The sequence below is a fragment of the Camelus bactrianus genome, chromosome 1, assembly GCF_048773025.1.
Source record: "Camelus bactrianus isolate YW-2024 breed Bactrian camel chromosome 1, ASM4877302v1, whole genome shotgun sequence".
NCBI classification, from domain to species: domain Eukaryota; kingdom Metazoa; phylum Chordata; class Mammalia; order Artiodactyla; family Camelidae; genus Camelus; species Camelus bactrianus.
The window spans coordinates 61,049,759-61,073,365 of NC_133539.1; the positions used below are offsets into that span (position 1 = coordinate 61,049,759).

At 36.1% G+C, this 23,607-nt stretch overlaps 2 protein-coding genes across 12 annotated transcripts in view; one reads left to right on the forward strand and one right to left on the reverse strand.

The window, feature by feature from the left end:
- The window catches only part of DRC9 (dynein regulatory complex subunit 9), a 32,513-nt gene extending 25,239 nt beyond the window's left edge, over window positions 1-7,274 (forward strand). For all 3 annotated transcript variants that reach the window (XM_045519857.2, XM_074365119.1, XM_074365128.1), the window contains exons 9-11: window positions 4,271-4,402; window positions 5,277-5,378; window positions 6,801-7,274. In XM_045519857.2, the coding sequence (XP_045375813.1) occupies window positions 4,271-4,402; window positions 5,277-5,378; window positions 6,801-6,941 (375 nt within the window). In that variant the 3' untranslated portion in view covers window positions 6,942-7,274. The remainder of the gene's footprint in view (window positions 1-4,270; window positions 4,403-5,276; window positions 5,379-6,800) is intronic.
- An 854-nt stretch (window positions 7,275-8,128) lies between these two features.
- LRCH3 (leucine rich repeats and calponin homology domain containing 3) overlaps window positions 8,129-23,607 on the reverse strand; it is a 109,754-nt gene continuing 94,275 nt past the window's right edge. For 7 of the 9 annotated variants that reach the window (XM_010959343.3, XM_010959342.3, XM_010959344.3 and 4 more), the window contains 2 exons: window positions 17,739-17,816; window positions 8,129-14,065 (listed from right to left, as the gene is read on the reverse strand). In XM_010959343.3, coding sequence (XP_010957645.1) covers window positions 13,865-14,065; window positions 17,739-17,816 — 279 coding nt within the window. In that variant the 3' untranslated portion in view covers window positions 8,129-13,864. The remainder of the gene's footprint in view (window positions 14,066-17,738; window positions 17,817-23,607) is intronic. The other 2 variants (XM_010959347.3, XM_010959350.3) reach the window with 1 other exon arrangement.

A 23,607-nucleotide genomic window follows, 5' to 3' on the forward strand; every position in this document is an offset into this window, starting at 1 on the left:
TACTATTTTTAGTACTAATTCTGTATCATCATGGTCCACTTAGGTAACAGAAATCACATCAGTAATTTGAGCAGGGAAAGTTGAACAAAAGAATCATTAACTGGTAATAAGGGATTGGCTACAAAGAAAGGATAAAAGAGAACTTGAGGGCTGAAGGACAGTATCCAAGGAAAGAATAAACAGAGAAGATTGCTTTGTTGCTCTGGGTCAGAGCTGGTCACAGCTAGTGGGATAAATCTGGTCAAGCAGGGAACTGTGGACTGTTTGGCAAGCAAGAATCCTTCTGTTGTATCAGCAAAACTTGTTGGTGAACAAGTGCCACTGGGTGTCCCACACCTCTGCTGCTGTCAGCTGTGCCCCGAAACAAAAGAGGAAGCACACAGGAACCAAGGGGAGCTTTGTCGCGTCCCTCTAGCGCCCTCTACTGACAAAGCTGAACATGGTGCCAGTTTACAAAAGAGAAATGATTATGGCAAGCTTCCAGTTTCACAAAGCTGGTCAGTGAAGGATGGTTTGGAGTTGAAAGACAATAAATTGATAACTGGCACAAATGGGGATTGTATGAAGTTTGCTCTGTAGGTTTATGGGAGATGAACTTTATAAAGTTAAGAAAGTTTCTTTTTAGTCTTATCTTGCTAAATTTTTTCCCCCTTCTTAATCAGGAATGTCTTCAGTTTTATGAGACAGATTTTTAAAAATACATTGAGATGATATGGTTTTCTTCTCTTTTAATATGTTAATAAAATAAAATACATTAATAGATTTGTTACGTCAAATCATCTTTAAATTCTTGGGATAAACCCTTCTTGGTCATAATTTATTATTCTCTTACTAGACTGCTAGAATTACAGATTTTTATTTTGTATTTATATATTCCATAAGTGAGATTAACCTATAGATTCACTTTTTGGTGCTTCTTTGATGTATTGTGATCAGTTATGCTAACTTGGTAGCTTGAGTTGAGAAGTTTTCCATTTTTTTATACTCTGAAACCTAAAAGTAGAAATAGAACAAAATAGATTATTATCTGTTCCTTGAAACTGATAAATTTCAGCATAAATACTCCTGAGATATTTGGCTACTTTTTCAATTTTTTAAGTGATTATTGATGTCTTTTCTTTAAAAAATCTTTGAGTCATTTTTGGTAACTTAATCTTCCTAGAAAATAATCCACTTCATCAAAACATTCATTAAATGTCTTAGTATAAAGGTGTACTCTATAGTTTCTAACAGTTTAAATTTTTTTATTTCTGAAGTTATCTTTTTTCATCCCTTATTTTAAAAAATTTGTGTCTTCTCTCCCTTTATCTTGCTGAGACTTTCAAAAGTTTGACCATTTTATTGGTCTTTACAAAAATCTCTTTTTGGTTTTATTGAGCAAATCTGTTTTTTCCCGTCACATTGGTTTTTGCTTTAATTTTGAGTAATTATTTTCTTTGTGCTTATGTTGCTAATCTTTGTCTAGTTTCTTAAGTGCTGAATTCATTTACTTTAAAATTTCATTCTTTTCTTGTAACTGATATAAATCAACATTTTTCTGAGTACAGTTTGGCTATAATCTAGAGGTTTTGATAATTAATGGTTATATTGTCTTTCCTTTCCAAATAATTTGAAATTTCTTTCATTTTTCCCCAGCATTTTATCATGTTTCCAAATATACACAAAGTTGAAAGAATTTTACAGTGAATGCCCAAATACCTTCTAGTTGTAGATTGTACCATTTACATTTTATTATTCTTGCTTTATCACATATCTATACATCCTTCCTCCACTAGTCCATCTTATCTTTTTTATGCCTTTAAAAGTAAACTGTAGACATCATGATTTTTAGTTTATGACTTGTTATGTCCTTTTTAACCCAAAAGTTATTTAAGAGGGTGTTTCTGAAATGTCCAAGTAGTTGAAGTTGGAGAGGGAAGAATGTGGTCTGTATTCCGTTGCTCACAACAATGCTTTGACGTTTATACACTCTTACTGTCTTCCATTGTGGTTTCAGAATGTGAAATATAAGACTGATGCTTGTTGGAATTTGTAGAGCTCTTACTTGGGTTTATTATATGCTCAGGTTATATGAATATTCCATGGGTATTTGAAAAGAATGTTTTCTCTGTTAGGTACAAAGTTATATAAGTATTTATCAGTCTAGCTGTCAAATTCTCTACCTGAGCTATTAATTTCAGAGAAGTGTGATAGTCTCCTAAGATGATTGTGGATTTGTTAATTTCTTATATTTCTAATGATTTTTGCTTTATGTATTCCAAAATATGTTGTTAGAATATAAAAGTTCATAACTGTAATGTGTTCTCAATAAGGCTTGACAGTTTATCAGTTTAAAACATCCCTTTTTGTCTTATTTTTGGCTTGACTTCTACTTTGCCAAATATTAATTGCCAAACCTGCTTTCTTTTTGCTTTGATTCTATGGTTTTAGCTGTGTTTTTTATTAACAGTTCATAGTTGGATTAAAAAAAATCTGAGAGTTTCTTTCTTTTGATAGGGGAGTTTACTCCAATTTATTTATTGTGATTTTTCATTTATTTGTACTTAATTCTTCCATCTTATTTTATGTTTCCTGCTTTTTAAGCTCTCTAGTTGCCTCTCTCCTTCTTACCTTTAGTGGAATTGATGGAATTTTTATTGCTCAATTTCCAGCTTTCTAGTGCAAACTCCAGTTATTAGCATACCACGTTCCTGGTTTTGTAATATCTACATACCACCTGTGTTATTATCATTTTCTAATTAGTTACTTATCTAAACAACTATATCAATTTATTTTCAGTCGAGATTATTATATCATTACTATAAAAGGAAAGCCAGTATCATTTACCATAAATAGAAATTAATGTAAATAGAAGTGCAACAAATACCAGACGATACGACTACATTTTAGCCAGCTCCTCTTGCCTGCCTGGAGCCTGTTCTTTCACTTTTTTTTTTTTTTTAAAGTACAGTTGATTTACAATGACTGTCAGTTTCTGGTGTACACACATAGTGATTCACTTATACATATATATATTCTTTTTCATTACAGGTTATTACAAGCTATTGAATATAGTTCCCTGTGCTACACAGTAGGACCTTGTTGTTTGTTCTCTTTTTGATTAAAAAAGTGTTAAGAGTTAGAAAGATGTTAAAGACATGATTGCACCAAACTGACAGAATCATGCGTTGTGAGTGATGTTTTTATAAAAATTCCGTGTTTGTGTACCACCTGAAGGCTCCTCTTTATGTCTCATTCTTGAGGTACATGCTCTAGGAGTTTGTTACACATTCTATCCTTGCAGTGGTAATCCTTAAAAATTTAACATATGTTTAAACTTTGTTCCTTCTCTTAGTCTAATCAGTAGTTATATCTTCTTGCCTTTATTGAGGCAAAGCTTTTACTTACTTCTTCTCTTTGTCTCCTACATCCCATGTTGAAATCATTCATTATATATTTCTACTTAATTGATGAGGGAACTGAGGCTTGGGGAATTTAAGCAAACTTGTTCAAGTGACAAAGTTCAGAGTTGAACCTAGGCAATCTGCCTTCAGAGCCTGTGTTCCTTCCACTAGATGATGCTGCCTAATTTGGGATTTTGTTCCAGATTATGATTTATTATTAAAAAGTTATGATATATAGGGTAAATACACACTTTACTATTTCTTCTCCATCTGACTTCATTTCATCCTTGAGTAACTCTTTCAAAAAGATTAGATACATTCTCTTTCCCTCACATTTGAATGCAAGGCTAGCTAGGAATAGAATCTTAGATTCACATTTATTGCCTTTTAGAATTTTGAAGACATTGTACCCTTCTTGACTAGTCTTTAGTGTTGTCAGTCAAAGACTGTCTGTTGCCATTCCTTATCCTTCACAATTTTCTACTTACCCCGTATTCCTTTCTTCTTCACTGCAACTTCTCTTATCCAGACATGTGGAAAGATCTTTCCCCCATTTTTAAATTGAGTAATAACATACATGCAGTATGTTGTAAAGTACACAGATATTAAGTATACAGTTTGATGACTGTTTATGTCTAAACACCCCTGTAACCACCACTCAGATAGAGACATAGAGCACACATCACAGACGTCTCCCTTAGGCCCCATTCCCAATCAATAAACCAAGCCAATAAACCTCATCCAATGATGGGTGAAGTAACCATCATTCTGACTTTTATCACTATAGAAAAGTTGTGCTTGTTCTTGAAACTTATATAAATGATTTCATGTAGTATATACTTTTTTGCATCTGGTGGAAGCCATATTTTATTGTTCTTTCCAAATAGAAATTGGAGGAGAAGCTAGAGTTCTGGATGGAGAAATTTGATAAGGACACAGAAATGAAACAGAATGAACTAAATGCTCTCAAAGCTGCTAAGGCCAGTGACTTAGCTCACCTTCAAGAACTTGCAAAGACGGTAAGGAAGCAGAGTCTGACCAGTGTAGGCTGAGAGCACTCAGGTGTGGGCGGTAGCTAAGCAGCAGTAGCTGGGTAATGCTAGTTTTGGTTACAGACTGGAGGTGTGCTTGCAAGCCGCTGGGATTCTTTTTTGATGATGATGTCATCAATGATGGGGACAATAACAGCAGCAGCTGACACATCATAATGCTTAATATCCCAGGCACTCTTCTAGTATTTTACTTTTTTTTTTCTTTACTTTTTTTGGGGGGAGGGTAAGGTAATTATGTTTGTTTGTTTGTTTACCGTTTATTTATTTAACGGAGGTACTGGGGATTGAACCCAGGACCTCGTGTATGCTAGGCACTTGCTCTACCGCTGAGATATACCCTCCCCCTAGTATTTTACACATATAACTTATTTAACCCTCCCAAGAATCCCTTGAGCGAGATTCTATTTTTATTTCTACTTTGATCTCTGAAGACAATTATAAACAATGATTTATAAAAAGCTTCTGATTATGGTTTCATCATTGAATAAATGGAGAACTGCTTGAATTTCTCTTTTAAAAGATGACTATTTGTAGGTGTACATTCTATTATAGTTTTTTAAAATTACATTATTTGAGGTCATTAGTCACATCAAATTAGTATTTCATTTTTATTAAAGATTTTAAAGCAAGTTTAACTTACTCAAACTGAAAAATATTAGGGGAACAATTATAAAGTTAATATGTGAATATTGACAATATAGGAATCCAGTAAGTTTTTTCTTTGGTTTATCTTTAGATCTGGCATGCTTCATTTCAAAGTTTTACATGAAAAATGCAGGGCTTGTTGGGCCACAGCTTACCCAAGAGTCCTGTAACACATGATTAATGTCTACCTTTGCAGCTAAGGGAATATGAACAGGTCATCATTGAAGATCGTATAGAAAAGGAGAACACCAGGAAGCAGATACAACAGGATGACTTGGAATTAGAGAGCGCCATAAAGGTAGAAAACCTCAATTGGCATCCTGGGGCCTTTTCAATTCTGTAGTTGGCCAAACACCGAGGAGTGTAAAGCATCTCTCGTTTATTATCAAACTCGGAACAGGAGATCTGTGAGGAAGCATGGCCTTTTGTTATTATTGGAGTTTGCCAACACAGTCTGTGGTGCAGAAGGATAGTTAAGAGAAAAGGACATGCCTCTGATTTTTAATCTGGGGAAGAAGAGCTGGTTAGCAGTGAGAGCAAAACCTAGAACTTGTGCCCAGTGGGTCAAACTTATGAATACTATTTCTTACCAAAACAGCTCTTAAAGTAATTATTTTTAATATCATACTGCTTCTTAAAATCCTATTTATAAGTCAGCCCATGCCACCTGCAAGGTTCTGATAAGATCTGTTTTTAAAAAACATGAAGGGGTAAGTAGAAGTTCAGAAAAAAGGAGATTTAAGTTTTATATGAACTTGTGTATATTAGTGATGATGAAACTGGCAGGTCAGATTCTGTTTGGTAGGAAGTATTTTCAAGCAAAAATAACATCTGCTGAACTAGAACTATGGTTTTGAGGATTGCTCTTCTCTCTGTAAGAGGAGTATCTGTTGAGACCCTATGGTGTGCATACTGTGGTTTGGGATGTACACCGGGGGCAGATTATGAAAGTAGGCTTTAAAGTACATTTAGGACCAGGTATTCAGACCCAAACTTGATCTTTCCATTAGGAGAGTCAGATGTATAGTTAGCAAGTATTTATTGAGCTTCTATGATATTTTCTATTTGTCAGAATTCCTTATTTAGAGGAAAACTGTAAGTAGTAGCTGAAGGCCATTTTTGTTTTCTTTTTACTAGTGGATTTGCTCCGAGTCTTGGGGCTTAGTCTGAATTTAAAGTGGCCCAGACTGTATTCAGAACAGTTGTGTCTAATGGCTAACACATTCAAGGGAGCTATCTAAATCCCTTTTGAAAGTAAGAGGAATCTGGATCCTTTAATCAATTATTAAAGACATGAAATGCACCAGGAAGTCTATTGAAGTCACCTAGATTATCTGCACATTTTTACTTGAGTGTTTGTGGCTCAGGTAACTAGCATCCCTTTTAGATCAAATGGTTGGTAGATGTGGGGAACGTGGGTGTTCAGAAAGTACAAGGGAGTCAGGTTTCTAAGTGCAAAGGAAAGATAGGCCTAATCAATCAGATTACTTTTATTTTTACTCCTTGAGAACTTTACTCTCAAGTACATGACTTAAGCTCTGGGTCCTGCACAAGGAGGGTGGGGGGGCAATGCTCTAGGGATGGCACACTTGGCCACCTCCATGTCACAGAGAGCCTTCTTCACAGAAGTTAGTTTATGAAAAGACGATCCCCTTACATAGAAAGAATGCAGCGTGTCAGGCATACTATAAATTGTACTCACTTCCCTGTTCTCTTCCAGCTCCAGGCCTGGTGGCGAGGCACTGTGGTGCGGAGAGAAATCGGTAGTTTCAGAATGCCCAAGAAGGACAAAGATGACAGCAAAGAGTCAAAAGGTAAAGGTAAAGGCAAAGACAAGGACAAGAGGAGACGCAAGAAGTGACCAAGTTATCTTCTGTCTTTTCTGCTGGTGTTCTGGAGACTCAGGAGGACCTGAAAGGAGTAAGAAATACCTTTTACCATCACAGATAACTCATCTACAGGTTGTTTCTTATTTGGACATTCCCAGGTGAGGCCTGGTTATTTCACTTTGCCTGTTATATTAGTTTTCAAACCCCAAATTAGTATTATACCATGGATTCAGGGCTTCTTCATAATTTGGAAAAGTTTTGCTGAGAAGTATTTCTAGGAGCCTTGTGAATATTCTTGCTCTTTCTCACCAGAAAAACAGCACATGAGCTTAGTTATAGTGATGTATTAAACTTCAGTAAATTCCTGTACTGTCTCTGATTCTGATTTTATTCAGCTTGCCTATAGTGAAAACTGACACTTAGGAGCAAAGGGTGTCATAAGTGACATTCTTATCGGCAGAAATGTAGTTTTCAGTAGGAACTACAAGATGACATTCATTAAATGTCCAGTATAATACATACACAGTAAAGTTTTAATTAAGGTTGGTTCCTGCCTGCTGTTTGGATTTATTATCACTTCAGTGTTTTTATGGGGAGAGGGTGTGGCATCTTATTCATGTCTTACTATCAGCCCCTTCAGCTCCTCTTCTGGGAAACAGGCCGGGATATAAATTATAAATACAAGACAGAAATGAGATATTAGGATATAGAATCTAAGCATAGGACAGATGGGGGCACAGGTCCATGGGAAGACTAGTTTGGACGTATTTTTGATAAATGAGACACTAGGGTGTACACCTGCTCTCCCTGCTCAATAGCGCTCACCTTATGGGGTACGACGACTAAAAGAGATAAGGCAGGCGAAAATACCTAACCCGTGCCTGGCACATAAAGCTGTCAGTCTTCCTCTTCCCCTAAAAAAGAATGGGCCCCTGGGTCATTCTTGCCTTGATTAGTCAGGATACAATGTCTTGGGATGCTGAAGTTTTCCCTATAGCACAGTTGGTAATTTCTGAGAGAAACGTTGTCCAAATGTGTCACATATATTTCAAAATTAAGCCTTATATGTTACTCCAAATACAGGGCAATACTGATATCTGTACTTCCTCAAAAAAGTACATTTTAATCTAAAGGGACTATTATGAGGACCCAGTTTCTACTGAGTTCCTTCAGGAGATCTACCTTTTCATTTTCACCAAGGAAACCATGTTTAGGTATGAACATTTTCAAATCAGCCTTTATTTCATGCTACTGAAGTGTTGGCTTTTATTTTAATGTCAATGTGTAAGGTGGCATACAGGCAATTTAAAATAGCATACATGATATGGACATATTTATTCTTAGAATTTATGCATTATATGTACAGACATACACATATAGGACAATGTTTTACAAAATCTTACTAATTACATGTTTACAACATTTTCAGAAATAAAATGAAATCTGCTGTAAACCATCTTACTGCAATATGTATATAAAGGTTCTAAATATCCATGTTTTCCTTCATTTCTATAACCATTTAAGCACTTAGTTTTAAAAAATTCATCATACTTATCAGCGTAGTCACACATCATTAGTCACTGCTGAGCTGTTATCAAGTAAGAGCAATCAGACTCCTTGATTAGCTGGAAGGCTGCATTTTCAAAAGCTATTAGGAAAGTCACCTACTACAACTAACTGTCCTACTCTACTCAAACTGAATACAAAGGCCCCTCCTCCCATGAGCTGTTGCCAGAGAAAGCTGGTCTGGAGTGCTAAACAAGATGAGTTAGGAAGCCCAAAAACCTGCTGACTTAAAATCTCCCCTAGTGGGCGGGTACTTAGCCTTTTCTTCGTTCATACTTCAGCTCTGGGAAGCTTGCTGCTTCCGTGGGAAGCTCATAAATGGTCAGGTGGAACTGTCACAAAGTCATTTTCGTCTTACGCTGCAGTCTAGCAAGGCTAAATGTTAAATCGTCTTCCCAGTTTGGAAAAAAAAGGTACACATAAAACACTGAATACAAACATTTTCCAAAAAAACCATCACAACTTGTTTTTGCATCTTGAAATAGAAAAGACATTCATTATACTTGATTATTTTTCTTTCATTATCAACCAAAACTGTACACAAATATTTTCTAACAATTCAAATATAAATTTGAATGAGTTTGATAAAAATATATGAATAAGGTTTCATGCTATGTATAAAATTTGAAATAAGCTGAAATTTCCACTTATTCCTATGGGAAAATTAGTTCCAAATGTTGCATTATACATGTTGACTGGGATTATTCCTTGCATGACATGTGACAAACAGTTCTGTCTTTTGCTGGGTTTCATTTCAAATGGCTCTCTGTATAATCTAGCGATTGTACTGAGGTTTAATGTTGAATTGAAGTAAAAATACCTATAGTTTAAAAATATAAACAGCTAAATTATAAACAAGTCATATGATTAGTGGGTCTGTTTGGAACTGTAAATATGATGAGATCTGGCTCCAGGCACTTAAAACATGTTTTACTTTTGCTCTGTGAGGACCCTGAAGGATTGGGCTTTGAGCGCAGATGTTTTGTGTTACATAATTTTAAACATGTGATATCGAAGAGAAAACATTATGCTCAAACGCATGCACTGGTAAAGAAAATCCAGAACAGTTAACGACAGGGAAAAAACCTAGATAACTAGTATATTCACTTACTCTATTTGGTTTACAAAGGCAGTGAATATGAAAAGATAACACTGACAACTGAAAAAGGCTCAAAATATGAGGGGAAGACAGACCCAAGTGGCTTAGACTTGAATGAAGGCTTCTGGCTTTGTGTTGCCTGAGCCCTTGGGCCCTTTTACTCTACCCGCAACTGAGTAACTAAGCGGGAAGTAACTACTGCGGGAGCCAGACGGTTAGGTGAAAAGACAGTGAGCTGTTTTTAAGATGTCACAGGTGCTTTAATTTAGCCACAGAAATTGGCCGTTACCTGAAAGAAACATAAGAAACGTGGCCTCTCCTTTCTTTTCATCATCTCCCATAAGCTGGGGAGCTGGAAGTTTATCTGCTGTGACTGGAAGGTGTTCAGGGTCCAGGTATCCTGGGAGCAGCATGGGGCTGGGGGGGTGTGTGTGTGGAGGGGGCACTCAATGAAGTCTATGCACAGGATGTGGACCAAAATATGCCACCAGCCTGAAGACCTGGAACCTGTGTGTACAGTGCTTGTTTCTAATGTTTAGATACTAGTAGGATGATACACAGAACCATCCTCTCAAGTGGTGGTGGACCGGAACTGGGAGGAGGCCTCGGACACTGGCCTTAAATACAACAGCATCTGTTTCATTGTTTCACTATGCAAAATCTAGAGCTTCTACATTACTTTTGTTTTGCCTTGGACAAAACAGTCCAAGAAGTCAAATATAGCTTTTGATTTTAAATGTGGCTGAAAAACATAGTGGAGTCATTACTCCCCTAAATCATACACATGTCTAGCATGGAACTACATGAAACACCTGGAATGTTTGCTGAAATGCAGATAACCAGGCCTCACTCTAGACCTACTGAGTCACAATCTGTATTTTAACAGATGCTCCAGGAGATTCTAATGAATAACCACGTTTAGAAACGAGTGGACTCCAGAGGTCTTGGAAACAGGTAAAGAAAGATAACAGCAATGTCTGTGCCTTCAAGAGAGCCAAATATTCTTCTGAGAAGATCTTTTGTATGTGGAAAGGTCTACTCTCTAGGAAAGCACAGCCAGTTTAGGTTTCAGTGTTGGGTTCTCAGTAATGACAGAAATAAGTTTCATTTGTGAAAACAAACTGTGTCTTCATAAACAATTCAATGCAAATGGATACAACCTCCCCTAAAATGGAGAAATGAAGAAAAATATTCCTGTTAGGAATCATGGAAACAGTCCCTTTTAAGAACACATAAGCACTTTGTTAAGCAGATGGCTGGCAGCAGCAGTCGTGTTGTCCTGTTCCGTTTTGGCCAGGCCAACGCCCAAGGTGCAGGGAGTCCTTACACAGCAGATAACTGGTGCTGCTGCTGCTTGGGTGGGGCAAGTTCCAGGAGAGCCTGGACCGTCACAGCAACCTGGCTCAAACCTTTCTCTTCTAAAATGTGGAGAGGCAAACATAATTGCTCCTGAAATGGGACAACGTAACATAAAAACAAACAAAAGAGAAAAGAGGATGAACATCACAGAACTGAAAAGAAAAATAAGCATCTCTTCTTTCCCTCATAATAAGCTAAGATATGAAAAGTGAGTACCTGGGAAACTGATCTCTGTTAACATGAGTTACACAGAGATGGTATCTGACACTGTCACTTTATTAATATAACTAAAAGTACATACAGATCATTTTGAAAATGAAAATGGACAAGTTACATACACTTACACATGAAAACAGAGGATAAACAGAATACTATGGAGTGAAAGCAACATCCCTTATCCCTGATAAATAAAAGAGCAATGCAGATCAGTAAAATGAGGCAGGAGAAAATAGAAAAATAGTTCCAAGTTACCAGATAGCGCAAGCCTGAAGATACAACACTGTAGGAGAAAGGCTTTGGAAATTACAAACCATAGGAAAGCAAGACAGTTTCATGCCGTAACTCAAACTGCCTAAGAGAGGGATGCCTACTGTTGCAACAGTCCTGTGAAAATCAGGGTTCTCACATCAGGCAGGATCACAGGAAGAAAGTGAAGTGTATCCTTGAGATTCAGATGTATTTGAGAAACTTTCCCCTACTTTGGGTAATTCATGGAAAGATCAGTTTGAATTAGTTAAAATCTGAATTACAGAATTAAAAAAAATTGTATCTGAAAAAGTATTTCATATTTTGGAATTCAATGGATTAATTATGCCGGGGAACTATGAGCTTAGTCAGGAACAGCTTAATTAACATTTATTTGCAAAGTGTTCATGTTTGCTTAAGAAAGTTAAATTACTTCTATCTTATCTCATTAATATGTTTGGTTAATCCTTTCTTGTAAGAGAAAAAGGCCTATCATAAGAATAACACCTATCATTGATTAGATGAAAGAAAAAAGACTGCTCTCAAAGGAATGAAAGTGGAATTCTGATTCCACTAAAAAAGGCTATACATATTTATTAAAGAAGATTCACTGGCACTTAATATATTATTAGGAAGATTTACAAAATCAGTTGCAATAAAAAATGTAACAAATGTTTATTATGGGCAGTTATTGGTACTTGTGCTTCTTACTTTCTTTTTATTTAATACTTACCTTGATAAAATACAATCTCTTGATCTTATAAAACTAGCAACTTTTGTATAAATCTTTTGAGTACAACTGTAAGTAAAGATTAACTATACTTAAGATGAACCTTCAGGGCGTTTTGCTCTGGGGGAAGACATTTATTTCCTCCAAGGCCGACTCCTTGATCACCATTCTCAGGGGTGCCCTGTGACCTGTGCATCCGTAACTTAGACATTCCCTCCGAAGCTTAGCTTTCCGAATGCACTTCTACCTTCCAGCTGGCTTAGAGGGAACTCTGTTCTGAAGAGAATGCACCATTACTCCTCCAAAGCCACACATGACACCATGTGTTTTTTCATCAGCTTTTTTTTTTTAAAGAGACAAAACTCCACAAAACTGAATGATCTCTGACTCAGAGACATCCTAAAAACAAAACAAGCCAAAACCCACCAAACTCCAGAAGGCACTATGACTGCATAAAACTGAAGTTTTCAACACAGTGTTCAATGTTTCAGGATTAACAGTAAACAGTTTTTAATGTGTTAAGTAATTATCCCATTTAATATGAAGGAAAACCAAAGCAATCAGATCCTCAGGCTGACTTCTACAGCAGGATGTTATGTTCCTTAAAATCTCCCTTCGTACTTAAATTCAGTCATCCAATTTAGTTAGCAGATGTCTGAATGTTCAGAAATACTATTTATAAGAACTAGACTCTGAATGCAGTTATGAAGTAGTTTCAAGCATCAAGGCTAGCTGCTAATACACTAAGCATTCTGAAAGAGACTATCATTGCCTTGGGTACAGAATAGAGATTGCTGCCTAATGCTTTACCTGTTACTGTTCAGATAAGATTCTCAACAGCCTATTAAATACAAGTTCACCTATTAAGATGGTTCAAATATATCGGAAATTACATAAATTCCAATTTTAAATTCTAAATAGGATTCAGAAGTAAAGTTCAGTTAAAGATGACAAACATAATTAAGTGTGCAGACAGGGGCCCACCTGAAAGGTCAGCTCTAGGTAACTTGCTTGTGTACTGTTTTCAATATACACAGTGGACTCAGAACAGCAATCTAGGGAACATATGTGATGTCTGGACTGAAGATTCTGATCAAATTAAAATTATGATGATGAAATGGCCAGTACTGTCCAGATGTCCAGACAGCAAATGCTGAGGTGGACTTGTGCCTATCAATAAAGGGAGATTTCAGGACTTCAGGGCACAGCTTGGTGCAGAGATCTAAGTGACCAGGTGTCCCCCGAACCAGAAAAGGTACAACTGTTTCCCTTATGAACAGCTGTTGAAAAGTTCAGCAACTCTTAATTGTAATACTTCTCACAATACAACAACACTTAAGTTGTATTGAGGTATGGAAAAATGGACAGATGGAAATTTTATTATGCCGTTTGGAGATAAAGTTCCACATCAAATTCTAACAATAGGCTCATGACTGTATTGGTAGAAATGCTCAGCATTTATGATAAGAGAAACAAGGCCACAGGCCAGGAGAATGGATAAATGAGCAGGAGAAAATATGTTGGTCTTTTACTCTTTGTTAGCAATCATAAATGCTTACTAATGTGATAAGCTGCTCATCTGGACACATGAGAAAAGGATGTATATACTTTACTGGTTAGCTCTTTGATGGCCATGGAAAAAAAAAGCAAATATGTAAATATTTTTGCATGAGAAACAAACCTCCTTCACCAAACACAGGAATGAGGTGGAAAATCACTGGAATGCAATCTTTCAGCTAGAGGGGGAAGATCCAGTAATAAAGCATACAGAGAGTTAACATTAAAGTACAATAAAATGCCACAAAACCCAAAAGCTGGATAGATAAAGAGACAAAACTGGATTCTTCTGAATGTGCCCCAAGAGAAAGTAGTGTTTCAACAGTTCTTTTAACGCTGAGGTTTAGCTGAAGGATGTCAGAAGGGGAACAAAGACTGTCCTGTCCAAAGTGTGAGCAGGAAAGGAAAACAGAAAAACAAAGTCAGTGGATCAGAAATACAGATTTGAGTATAGAATTCAATATGATCATTTCAATCATATTCATAGAAATATATACTATAACATTTTTTATTACGATGAATGAAAATAAAATGCTCAAAAACAAAACCACAAAGAATCTTCTATGTGCTAAGCTTGATTTTACTACTGAATAGCAGATTAAAATTGGCTTGTTGGTGACTTAGTATGAACATTCAGAGGTGGATGCTGGCTTAGGGTTGCGTGAGGCCTGAGAGTTGAGAGTGCATGACACAAACTCTTTCTCAGTTCATTCTTCTCTATTATCAAAAAAAGAATAGGCCAAAATAAAATGAAAGTGGAAAAAAACCAAAAACAAAACCCAACAAACAATAGGCCAGAAGGCAAGGACAAACCTGGAGATGGGCTGAGGAGAGGGAAATTTTCAGAAAAAGCCAGGTAAATCATAAAAGTTCACAGAATGAAAAAAGCATAATAATCAGGGGAAATTTATTACCTGGAAGTCAGGTGTACTGAATAATTTGGTAATCCTCTAAAAATCAAGTCAAGCCCATCTTAACCAAGTCAAGTTTACTAACTGTGAAAAATGAATCTAGAATTATAAGGGACCTTATTAAAGATCATCCAAACCCTCCAGTTCACAGATTAAGAAATTAAATAAAAGCATTATTGGACTTGATAACAGGAAATATTCTTTCACACATAACATATAATAGCTCTAGGATATAAGATTTTAGACTCAAACAGAAATTTTTATCACCCATTATAGTTTTTGAATGTAACATATATTTAAAAAAGCAGAATAATAAAGAGAATACCCATATGCCCAACTTCATTGGAGATTTTTAAAAGTCACTTTATTCTTTAATGTTTTATTCATAATGTAACTTGTAAACATTTTGTAAGTTATACTGAGAAGGAAAATTGTTCGCCTTTATACATATTCTCTGGACGTAGACTCTGACAAATCCTTCAATACTAAGTTTTATGATACCCATTTTCCAAAGTGATCATTATTATATCCTTGATTTTCTTTACAAGTCAAACAGAGCAAGCGGGGATGTTTAAAGGTCATAATGCCCAGGAGTAGGGAGAACAAAAGAACAAAAGAAGGATTCTTTTTTCCCTCCTAAGGCAGAAGGACCCGAGAATGCTAGTTTAAACCTGTGAGTTTGTATTTATTCAGTTTCTCACTTTGTTTTAGGCAAATGACTAATTGTTTTACCAGGAGGAGCAGCGTAAGAGGAACCCTCCTAAAAGTGGTAGTGGTGGTGGTGGTAGAGACTTGGGTGGAAAGGAGAAGTGGAGAAGGAGGAGGTGGCCTATGTGGAATGTGCATTTCCTCTTTCTAGGTGGGGAGAGGGAGACGTGGGGAGGATGTGTCAAAAGCTCTAGTCTAACCACCCTGGAAAAATATCCGGTCTTGTAAAATTGTATTTTTTCTATCTCCTGCCTTCAAATAAATACTATTAACCATTGCTTGGGAAATGGTGGACTAAATGCATGCTTTAAAAGCCACACTGTATTTGATTTTGCTGACTGATGGCAGGTACATTCTGAAAGAATTTCAGTGTATGGACTTTATTTGTTACTGTATTATTTTTAACTATTTTTTTTATTTTGGGGGAAGAAGTAATTAGGTTTATTTATTTTTAGAGGAGGTCCTGGGATCAAACCCAGGATCTTGTGCACACTAAGCACGCACTCTACCACTTGGGCTATACTCTCCCCTTCAGTGTATGGACTTTAAATCTGAGACATATGACTGTTCTGTAAAGCCCAGAGTACACATATAATGACTGTGAACAGTCCTTTAACAGGTTTGACATAGGCTAAGTGTGCCAGCAGGCCTTGCTGTGTGGGGCTGCTTTCAGCACTCTTCTCTCTAGGCATGCAGTGCCTCCTTTTAATCACTCATATCTTTTCTCCCATTCCCTGCATCAATCCACACCACATTCTCTTGTTCAAAGACACTGTGCTATGGACCTGGGGCAGGTTCTAGCATGCTTGTGTAGTGTGATGGTCAGGTAGGAACATCTTCAGTGGCAGAGGGAAACACTGAATGTTAAAGTGTACATATGAATATTAGAACCTGCTTGTTAATAGGGAGAAATGCATGCTGTTTGTTTAGAAACCTTATAAATGCTCTTAATATGTTTAAAAATGGTTTGTTCTAAAAGAGATGAGGAGCCTTTAGAAAACAATATACGAAAATGACAAATTTTCCTTGAATTTGTCCACAGGAACAAAAAAGATCCTTGCTAACTACCACTAAATTTAAATTGAAATTCTTTTATAACTCAGCTCAAAAAAAAAATTCAAAAGAAAAAAGGAAAAATAAATAGTAGAATCAAAATCTACTTAATAAAAGGAGAAAAAATGCTCATGGGAATTCACACTGGCTAATGCAGCTGCTCTGTGGATCTGGGCTCTCTTCCCCTTTGTGAACGAGCTGAAAGTTTCGGAAAGGTGCTCATTGGGTAAGTGATGCTGTGACCTTCTCAAATCATGTTAGTGAAAGAGAGGAATGGTTAACTGGGTAAAATGAGTTATTGTCGTGAAAGCCCTTGGACAAGGGCTTAACTTTGAGAGAAACAATGGCACTGTTGAGTCCTGGGACCAACACCGGGTTTGTGATAGCTAATAAGAAGGTGACAGAAAAGTCATGTTTTTCCCCTTGAAGGTTGGACAAAGTATGGTGACAAGAGCTGTAATGGCTGTGGTTAACGAAAAAAGTATCAAAATGCACCATTTTTTGTTTATTTCTTTAAATTTATCTATATATCATGTCATTATACATAATACTTTTAAAGAGTTCCACGCTTAACATAATTGTTTTTTCAAGGGTAACTGAGTAAAAAGGGAATCAAGTTCATGTTGCTTATCACATCTATAAATAAAGTTTAACTATTTGTACTATTAAAGGGCAATAAAGCTATCACTGAGGAACCTGGAGGCAGTAAATATCAAGAGCAAGACAAGTGCCTAGAAATGGCTTCTTGTGTGTTAAATTCCGAAGAGTTTAGTGGATAAACTTGTAAAATCTGAATAAAGTCCATAATTGAGTCAACAGCATTGTCTAGGTATTTGTTAGTTTGGATGACATACTATGTTTATGTTAAATATTAACAGTCCAGGAACCTAGGTGAAGCGTACACAGTATCTCTCTGTACAATTTTTGCAAAATTTCTCAAAGTCTAAAATCATTTCAAAATAAACATTTTTAAAAAGTATTAAAGCAAGTGTTAAAAAAACTGAAGCAATGGAAGTCTTGGTTTGAGATGCGCTATTGTGAAGCATAGATTCTGTAAGTGTATGAAGTTGTACACAAGGTCAAACAGCAAGTGGGGATGTTTAGGAAAATACTAGAATAACTATTTTTGATTACTTAGCACTAATTACTTATTACAATATCTTTAAATTCGTATGTGTATGATTTCTTTGTTTGGTCCTTGGAAATAAGGAAAACTGCTCAAAACAATACTGATTGACTCTAGTAACACAAAATCATATTAATAATTATCAACTTAGTTCAGGGCTAGTCCTATAAGATTTTAAATACCTGCATTTCTAAAAGATTTTAGGAAAATAATGCCCAAATTTATTTAGCCACATGAAAAATGTAAATTTGTTACCTGAGGTACACCAATTTTTCTGCAAGCTTCTAGGAAATTCTCCACATTTCGTCTGCATTTTGCCATTGTTAATTTAGGCTGCAAAGGAAAGAAAATGTGGTGTTACTAGCAAAGTTTTAAAAAATCTGCTAACTAAAAATACTCTTGCCAACTGCTTCATAAACACAATCAATGCTCTAGAGGGTCAGCAAACTTTTTCTTAAAGGAGCAGTTAGTTAATAAGTATGTTAGGCTTGAGGGCCATATGATCTGTTGCAATTATACAAATCTCCTTAGAGCTTGAAGGAACCACGGACAATATATAAACAAATCAGAGTGACTGTGTTCTAATAAAACTTTATTTACAAATATAGGGACTGGCTTGTAGATCAGTTTGCTACCACCTACTTTAGATACATGGCTTTGATTTTTGTAAGACAAGTGCTAAAAAAGAAATTTTAGGAGAATGGTTAATTTTTTTAAAATTTAAATTTACATTTTAAAACAATATACACTGAAGAAAATTTGGAGGAATAACAAGAAAACCAATTACCCACAACTCAGTCATTCATAAATTATCATAGTTAACACTTTATTTTTTCTGTTTTTTAAAGAAATACTAATAATAATACAACAGCCTTTGCTCATAAATATGCTACAAATGCATGTCTCTATGCAATAGTAATATTTAATATTTTAAAACATTTTTATTTTAAAAGATTGGATTAAGGAACCCATTTTCTAAAGGGTAAAAATTTCCCATAGGAAATTTCCCTTATCACTAACTAGTAAGCTTGTTTTTCTGAAAAGCTTTCTAGTGACTGGAAACACAGAGTTATATCACATAACCTAAAGCTGTGATAAAATTTTTCGTCAAGTGGATTATCATGTAAGAAAGAAATAGGAATACTATTTCCCAGAATGATTAACAAACTCAATTGTTCAAATTCATATGTTGGTTTAAGCATCAGGCATGGAAGCCAAATATTTGCAGGGAGTCTGACCTAGAGTTTTTACAAAGGTAAGCAGACAGAAGCTGTACCATCTCTGGAGGGGAAAAAAGGTTTCTTTTGTGAATATCTGGGTTTTCTTCAAAGATGGAATATAATACTGTCACAAGAAGAGGGGGAACAACCACTACATAGTAGTGGCTGAAGGTAGTGTGATCTTGGCTTGAGAAAGGTAGCAGGCGCTAGGGATGGCTTTATCAAAGATAGAAAGGCAACAAATGAGATGGGAGGAAAGAAATAATAATCTTTAAATTTCAAATTGAAAAGCTTTCAAAATTAGGTCCAGAAAGAAGAAACAGTTTTCCATGGAGAGCACACTTCCTTGCTTGTGCCAAGTTCTTCTATAACTGAGGTAAAAAAAGTTACAAAAATATTTCTTCTGTATAGCACAGGGAACTATATTCAGTATCTTGCAGTAACCTATAATGAAAAAGAATATGAAAACGAATATATGTATGTGTATATGTATGACTGAAACATGCTGAACACCAGAAATGACACATGGTAACTGACTATACTTCAATTTTAAAAAATAGTGAAACATAAGTAGAATCATAATCTACTTAACAGAAAGAGAAAAACAATCACAGAGGTTCACACTGGCTACTACAGCCAGAGCTGGGTGCTTTCTCTTAGGCTTTTCACATGTGAAAGAGCAGGTGTTCACTGTACAAGTGATGCTGTGGCTTCTAAACTCCTGGTTAGTTAAGAGGGAGGTAAGGTGCACTGAAGCACAAGAGAAAAGTCACTGTGGTGAAAGCTACTGGGACACAGGCTTAACTTTAAGAGCGAAGAAAACATAGGACAACTACTCACTTAGGAGAATTTTTCATTGGCTAGAAATTCCCTCTCCATATACCAGTTTCTCTTTATGCCTTGTAGAAATGGAAGCAGAATTGATGTAACTAGCTTCTCTTATTATGAAGGGACCTTAGCTAAGCAAACCAGGATCCTGATAGGAGTTTGGGAGAGAAGGCTGGGGGTGTGTCCACAGGGATACCACGGGTGTGAGACTCTAGCAAAAGACCTTTTGTTCTACAAAGGAAGGATCCCTACATTTCTGAAACATCTCCCATAGATGCTGGGAGGGCAGAATGAAATAGGTCTGACTGCATAGGTAGAAAAACAAGTTTCTTTCTGTGCAAAGAAAAGCATAAAACAATATAGTTAATGTTGCTTAGCTGAAAACTGGTCCCAGAATCACCACCATCTCAGACAAAAAGAAAAGAAAGCACAGAATAATGATCCTGGGGTCCAATTCAGCATTATCTTTATGAGGATTACTAGCACCCTAAGACATAAAAGGTGTGTGAGTGGGGTTTGGGGAATAAAATCAAGTTTCCTTTGAGACTTTCCCTGCAAAGAGCAGATGTCTGACTGATGAAGGTGAAGAGGAATGGGAAAACATCATCTTTCTCCCTAGTCACTCCTTCCCTTAGCATTTATTTAAATTCCAAGGATGCAGGTCAGTGTTTCAAAATTGGAATATAACTCCTCCTTATAGTCTGATGAAAGCTGTGAATTTACTCTTGAGAAGAATACATATGCATACAATTTTAGGGAGTTCAATGAGCCCCGGAAGCCCTACTAGAAGTGCGTGAATCCCAGGCTGCAAATCCCTGCTCTGATGGAATGGCTAGTTAAAAGGACCCAGGGGTGTAGACTCCCTATCACTATAGTGCAGAAGGACTTCAAGATTTTGCCTTAAGTCAAATATCATAGGAAACTGCCACCCTCAAAAGCTTTTCCAGAACTTCAGATGGCATACACATGGTTCTGGATAGTGAGATACAACCTTTTCTATTTCTGTAACGTACAACCTGATCTGAGTAAGAAATCTTATGCAGGCTTTGGGGAAGAAAGTAATTTTCACAAAAGGAAAGGAATTACACTGAAAGAAATCAGAAATCAACAGTTTTGCTATTCTGAAACTTGAAATGATTCAGAATTTTTTCAGGCCATCTTCCTTGGTGATACGGTTCATTCAGTGAGTCGTCACATCACAATCTTGTAATGAATTTTTTATATAATTCAATAATGCACTTCTAAAAATGTGAATTGTGCTACTTAACACCTATGCCTACTTAACAACCAAACAGCAGTTTATCAGACATCATCGATCCTCCCAAAATAACAAAGAAAGAGGAATTATAACCTAACGGTTACAAGCACATATGCCTTTCTAAGTTTCTTTTAAAATGCCTGGACTTACGACCTCCCCTTACAATGAGGGGTCATTTTTTGAAGGGAAAATTATGGTTTATATAGTACATCAAGAAAGGGTTTCTTAAAGTATACTCATAGTTCCAATTAGCAGGTTCTCAAAGAAATATAATAAATCATCACACGTCAATGTAGCCACAAAGAAACTGCTATGGTTTTTAATTTATGTTTGGCTTTAATTTTATATTCTTATCACAAAAAATCTCTAAGAAAGTAAGTCACAAAGCTCTCTGTATGGTCAAAAGCACAAAACAAGGGAAGAAATAGTCTAATACGAGGGGGAGCAATTCACATGAAGGAAAAATAAATGTAAATATTTATACTGGAAACTAGCCCTATAACAGCAACCCCATTAAAGCAATGTTGACTCATAATAGTCATTTTCACCAGAAAAAGTGAGTTCTATTTTTATTTTTGCTTTTAATTAAAATATTGGACAATTTTCATCTTGTTGACACAAAGTCCATTTTTTCACCCTCAAATGTTACAATTTGGGATTTTTTTATATATTTACATGTTTCTCCTCAACTTTATATGTCATTTATTAACCAAAAAGATTCCTTTTTAAACAATTTTATTTAATAGGCCTACTTGCTTTTGGTGTCAAGGATACTATTTCATGAAAGATCTTTTTAATTTATTTTAATTTTTAAGAGGAATTAATGTTTTGGAGAGTATGGACCACCTGTAACTCATCTCTGTACGCTTCACCCCTGGCAGAATGTCTGCCACTGAATAGCTGCTCAATAAATATAACTAAGTTTTATTGTTAATTTTGCAAGCAAGTTTTAAATGTTCTAATTTCATGTTACATCCACGCTGCTTTGACAAATAAGAAAATCCATGTGTTTAATTTCTCTAAGTAGTTAAATATTTATTAAATAGTTTTATTTTTCCTATATATATTTTACATTCCTAAATGAAGTGCACTCTGTTCTGGTGATCAAGGTAAAGAATCTCGGTCACCCTTACTTTAAAATTCTACTTTCTATATGAGCTCCCTGCTATTTCCTAAGTATTTCCCTGGAAAATGAAGAATGACAGATTCGTCTTTTTTTAATTATTAAAATTTTTTTTTTCTTAACTCAGTTGACAGAAACTAAGAAGAATGCAAAGTAAGAATAAACCTTTCCCTAACTGGCTTTGCCAAATAGCATGTCAATTTCTATTCTCTTAATCACCACCTTTAGGACCAAAACCAAGTCTTTCAAGTCTTTGGGAGCAAAGTAGATTTGGTAGTGCTACTATTCCTCTATGCCTTTTCTATACAAAACTGAATGCCTATTTTCTGGGGTGACTAAATAAAAAGTGGCTACCTATTTTCCTTAGAAGCAAATGTATGACTCTGTGGTTTGGATGTCCTGGAGGAGAAAGGGCCATATCAACCTCTTGGGACCTTGGTAACAAAGCAGTTTTTAATAAATAGAAGAATAAAAGGTCCTTGGGAGGAATAAATGATTTGTAGCTGAAGAGGCAGCAGATGAATGTCCAGAGTTGCAATCTATAGACATAGATATAACTGCAATTTGAGTAAAGGATTTGTATCAGGATGTATGTGCTATGTAACAAATGACCAGAAAATGAGATGAGGGCAAAACCCTTCAAAAGGTTAGACATTGCTAAGCATGTTACAAATGCACAATATCCATTCAGACTCATAAAGAAGTATCACAACAATCTAATGATGCAATGTAAGAATGTTGATTATATTCCACTGTGTGTAGGTTACTGGTGAGGGGAGAGAAAGAGAGCAGCCATGAAAGATATTCTTGGAACAGTTGGGGAAATCTGAATGCTACTGATGCCTCACCTACTGTCCCTTTACTTATCCTGGGCATCCATCCTCACTTCCTATCCCTAGTCCCTGCTGGCTGCTAAGGGCTCATAGCTGTCCCCTCCTCAGTTTTCATCCTGATCCCACAGGGAGCACTCAGAGTCAATCATATCACACTCCAATCCTGAGGGAGGGGGCTCAGTCCCTACAACTTGCAGTCATGGCTTCAGGCTGTAAGAGCAAGGTGGCCTACAACAATTCTCTGAAATATTTAGGGGGTAAAGTGTCATAATACCTTCAATTTTTTTCTTTTGATACCTGCAACTTTTAAATGGTACAATTAAAATACACACACACACCACACAAATATAGACAAAGCAAGACGGCAAGATATAATGCATGTCAGATCTAGGCAGAGGCTTTAAGAGTACACCCTATATTACTTTTTCAGTTTTTTTGAAGGTTTGAAATCTCTCTTACTAAAAATTTGAAGGGAAAAAAAAGTTACGCCAACCCAAAACGTGCTCTTTCTTTTGTGGGTTGCCATCCTGATTGTGACGTCCAGGTCTGACCAGCAGTCTAAAGAAAACCTGCCAGTCATCTTGAATGAATATTCTCCCTCATTTTCCACCTGAGGTTGGTCACTAGATCATGTCACTTCCACCCCAAAATATTCAACATTCTAAACTGCAATTATAATCATACTACTCCTCTCAAATTCTTTCAGTCCTCATTGTCTACACTAAGATAAACTCCTATCTCCTTGACATAGTACATGAGGCCCTTGTCACATGGCCCTTGGCTTACCTCTCTAGTTACATCCTCTGCCATTTACACCAACACCTTGTAAATGATCTACTCTGAACAACTTAAGAATTCCCGA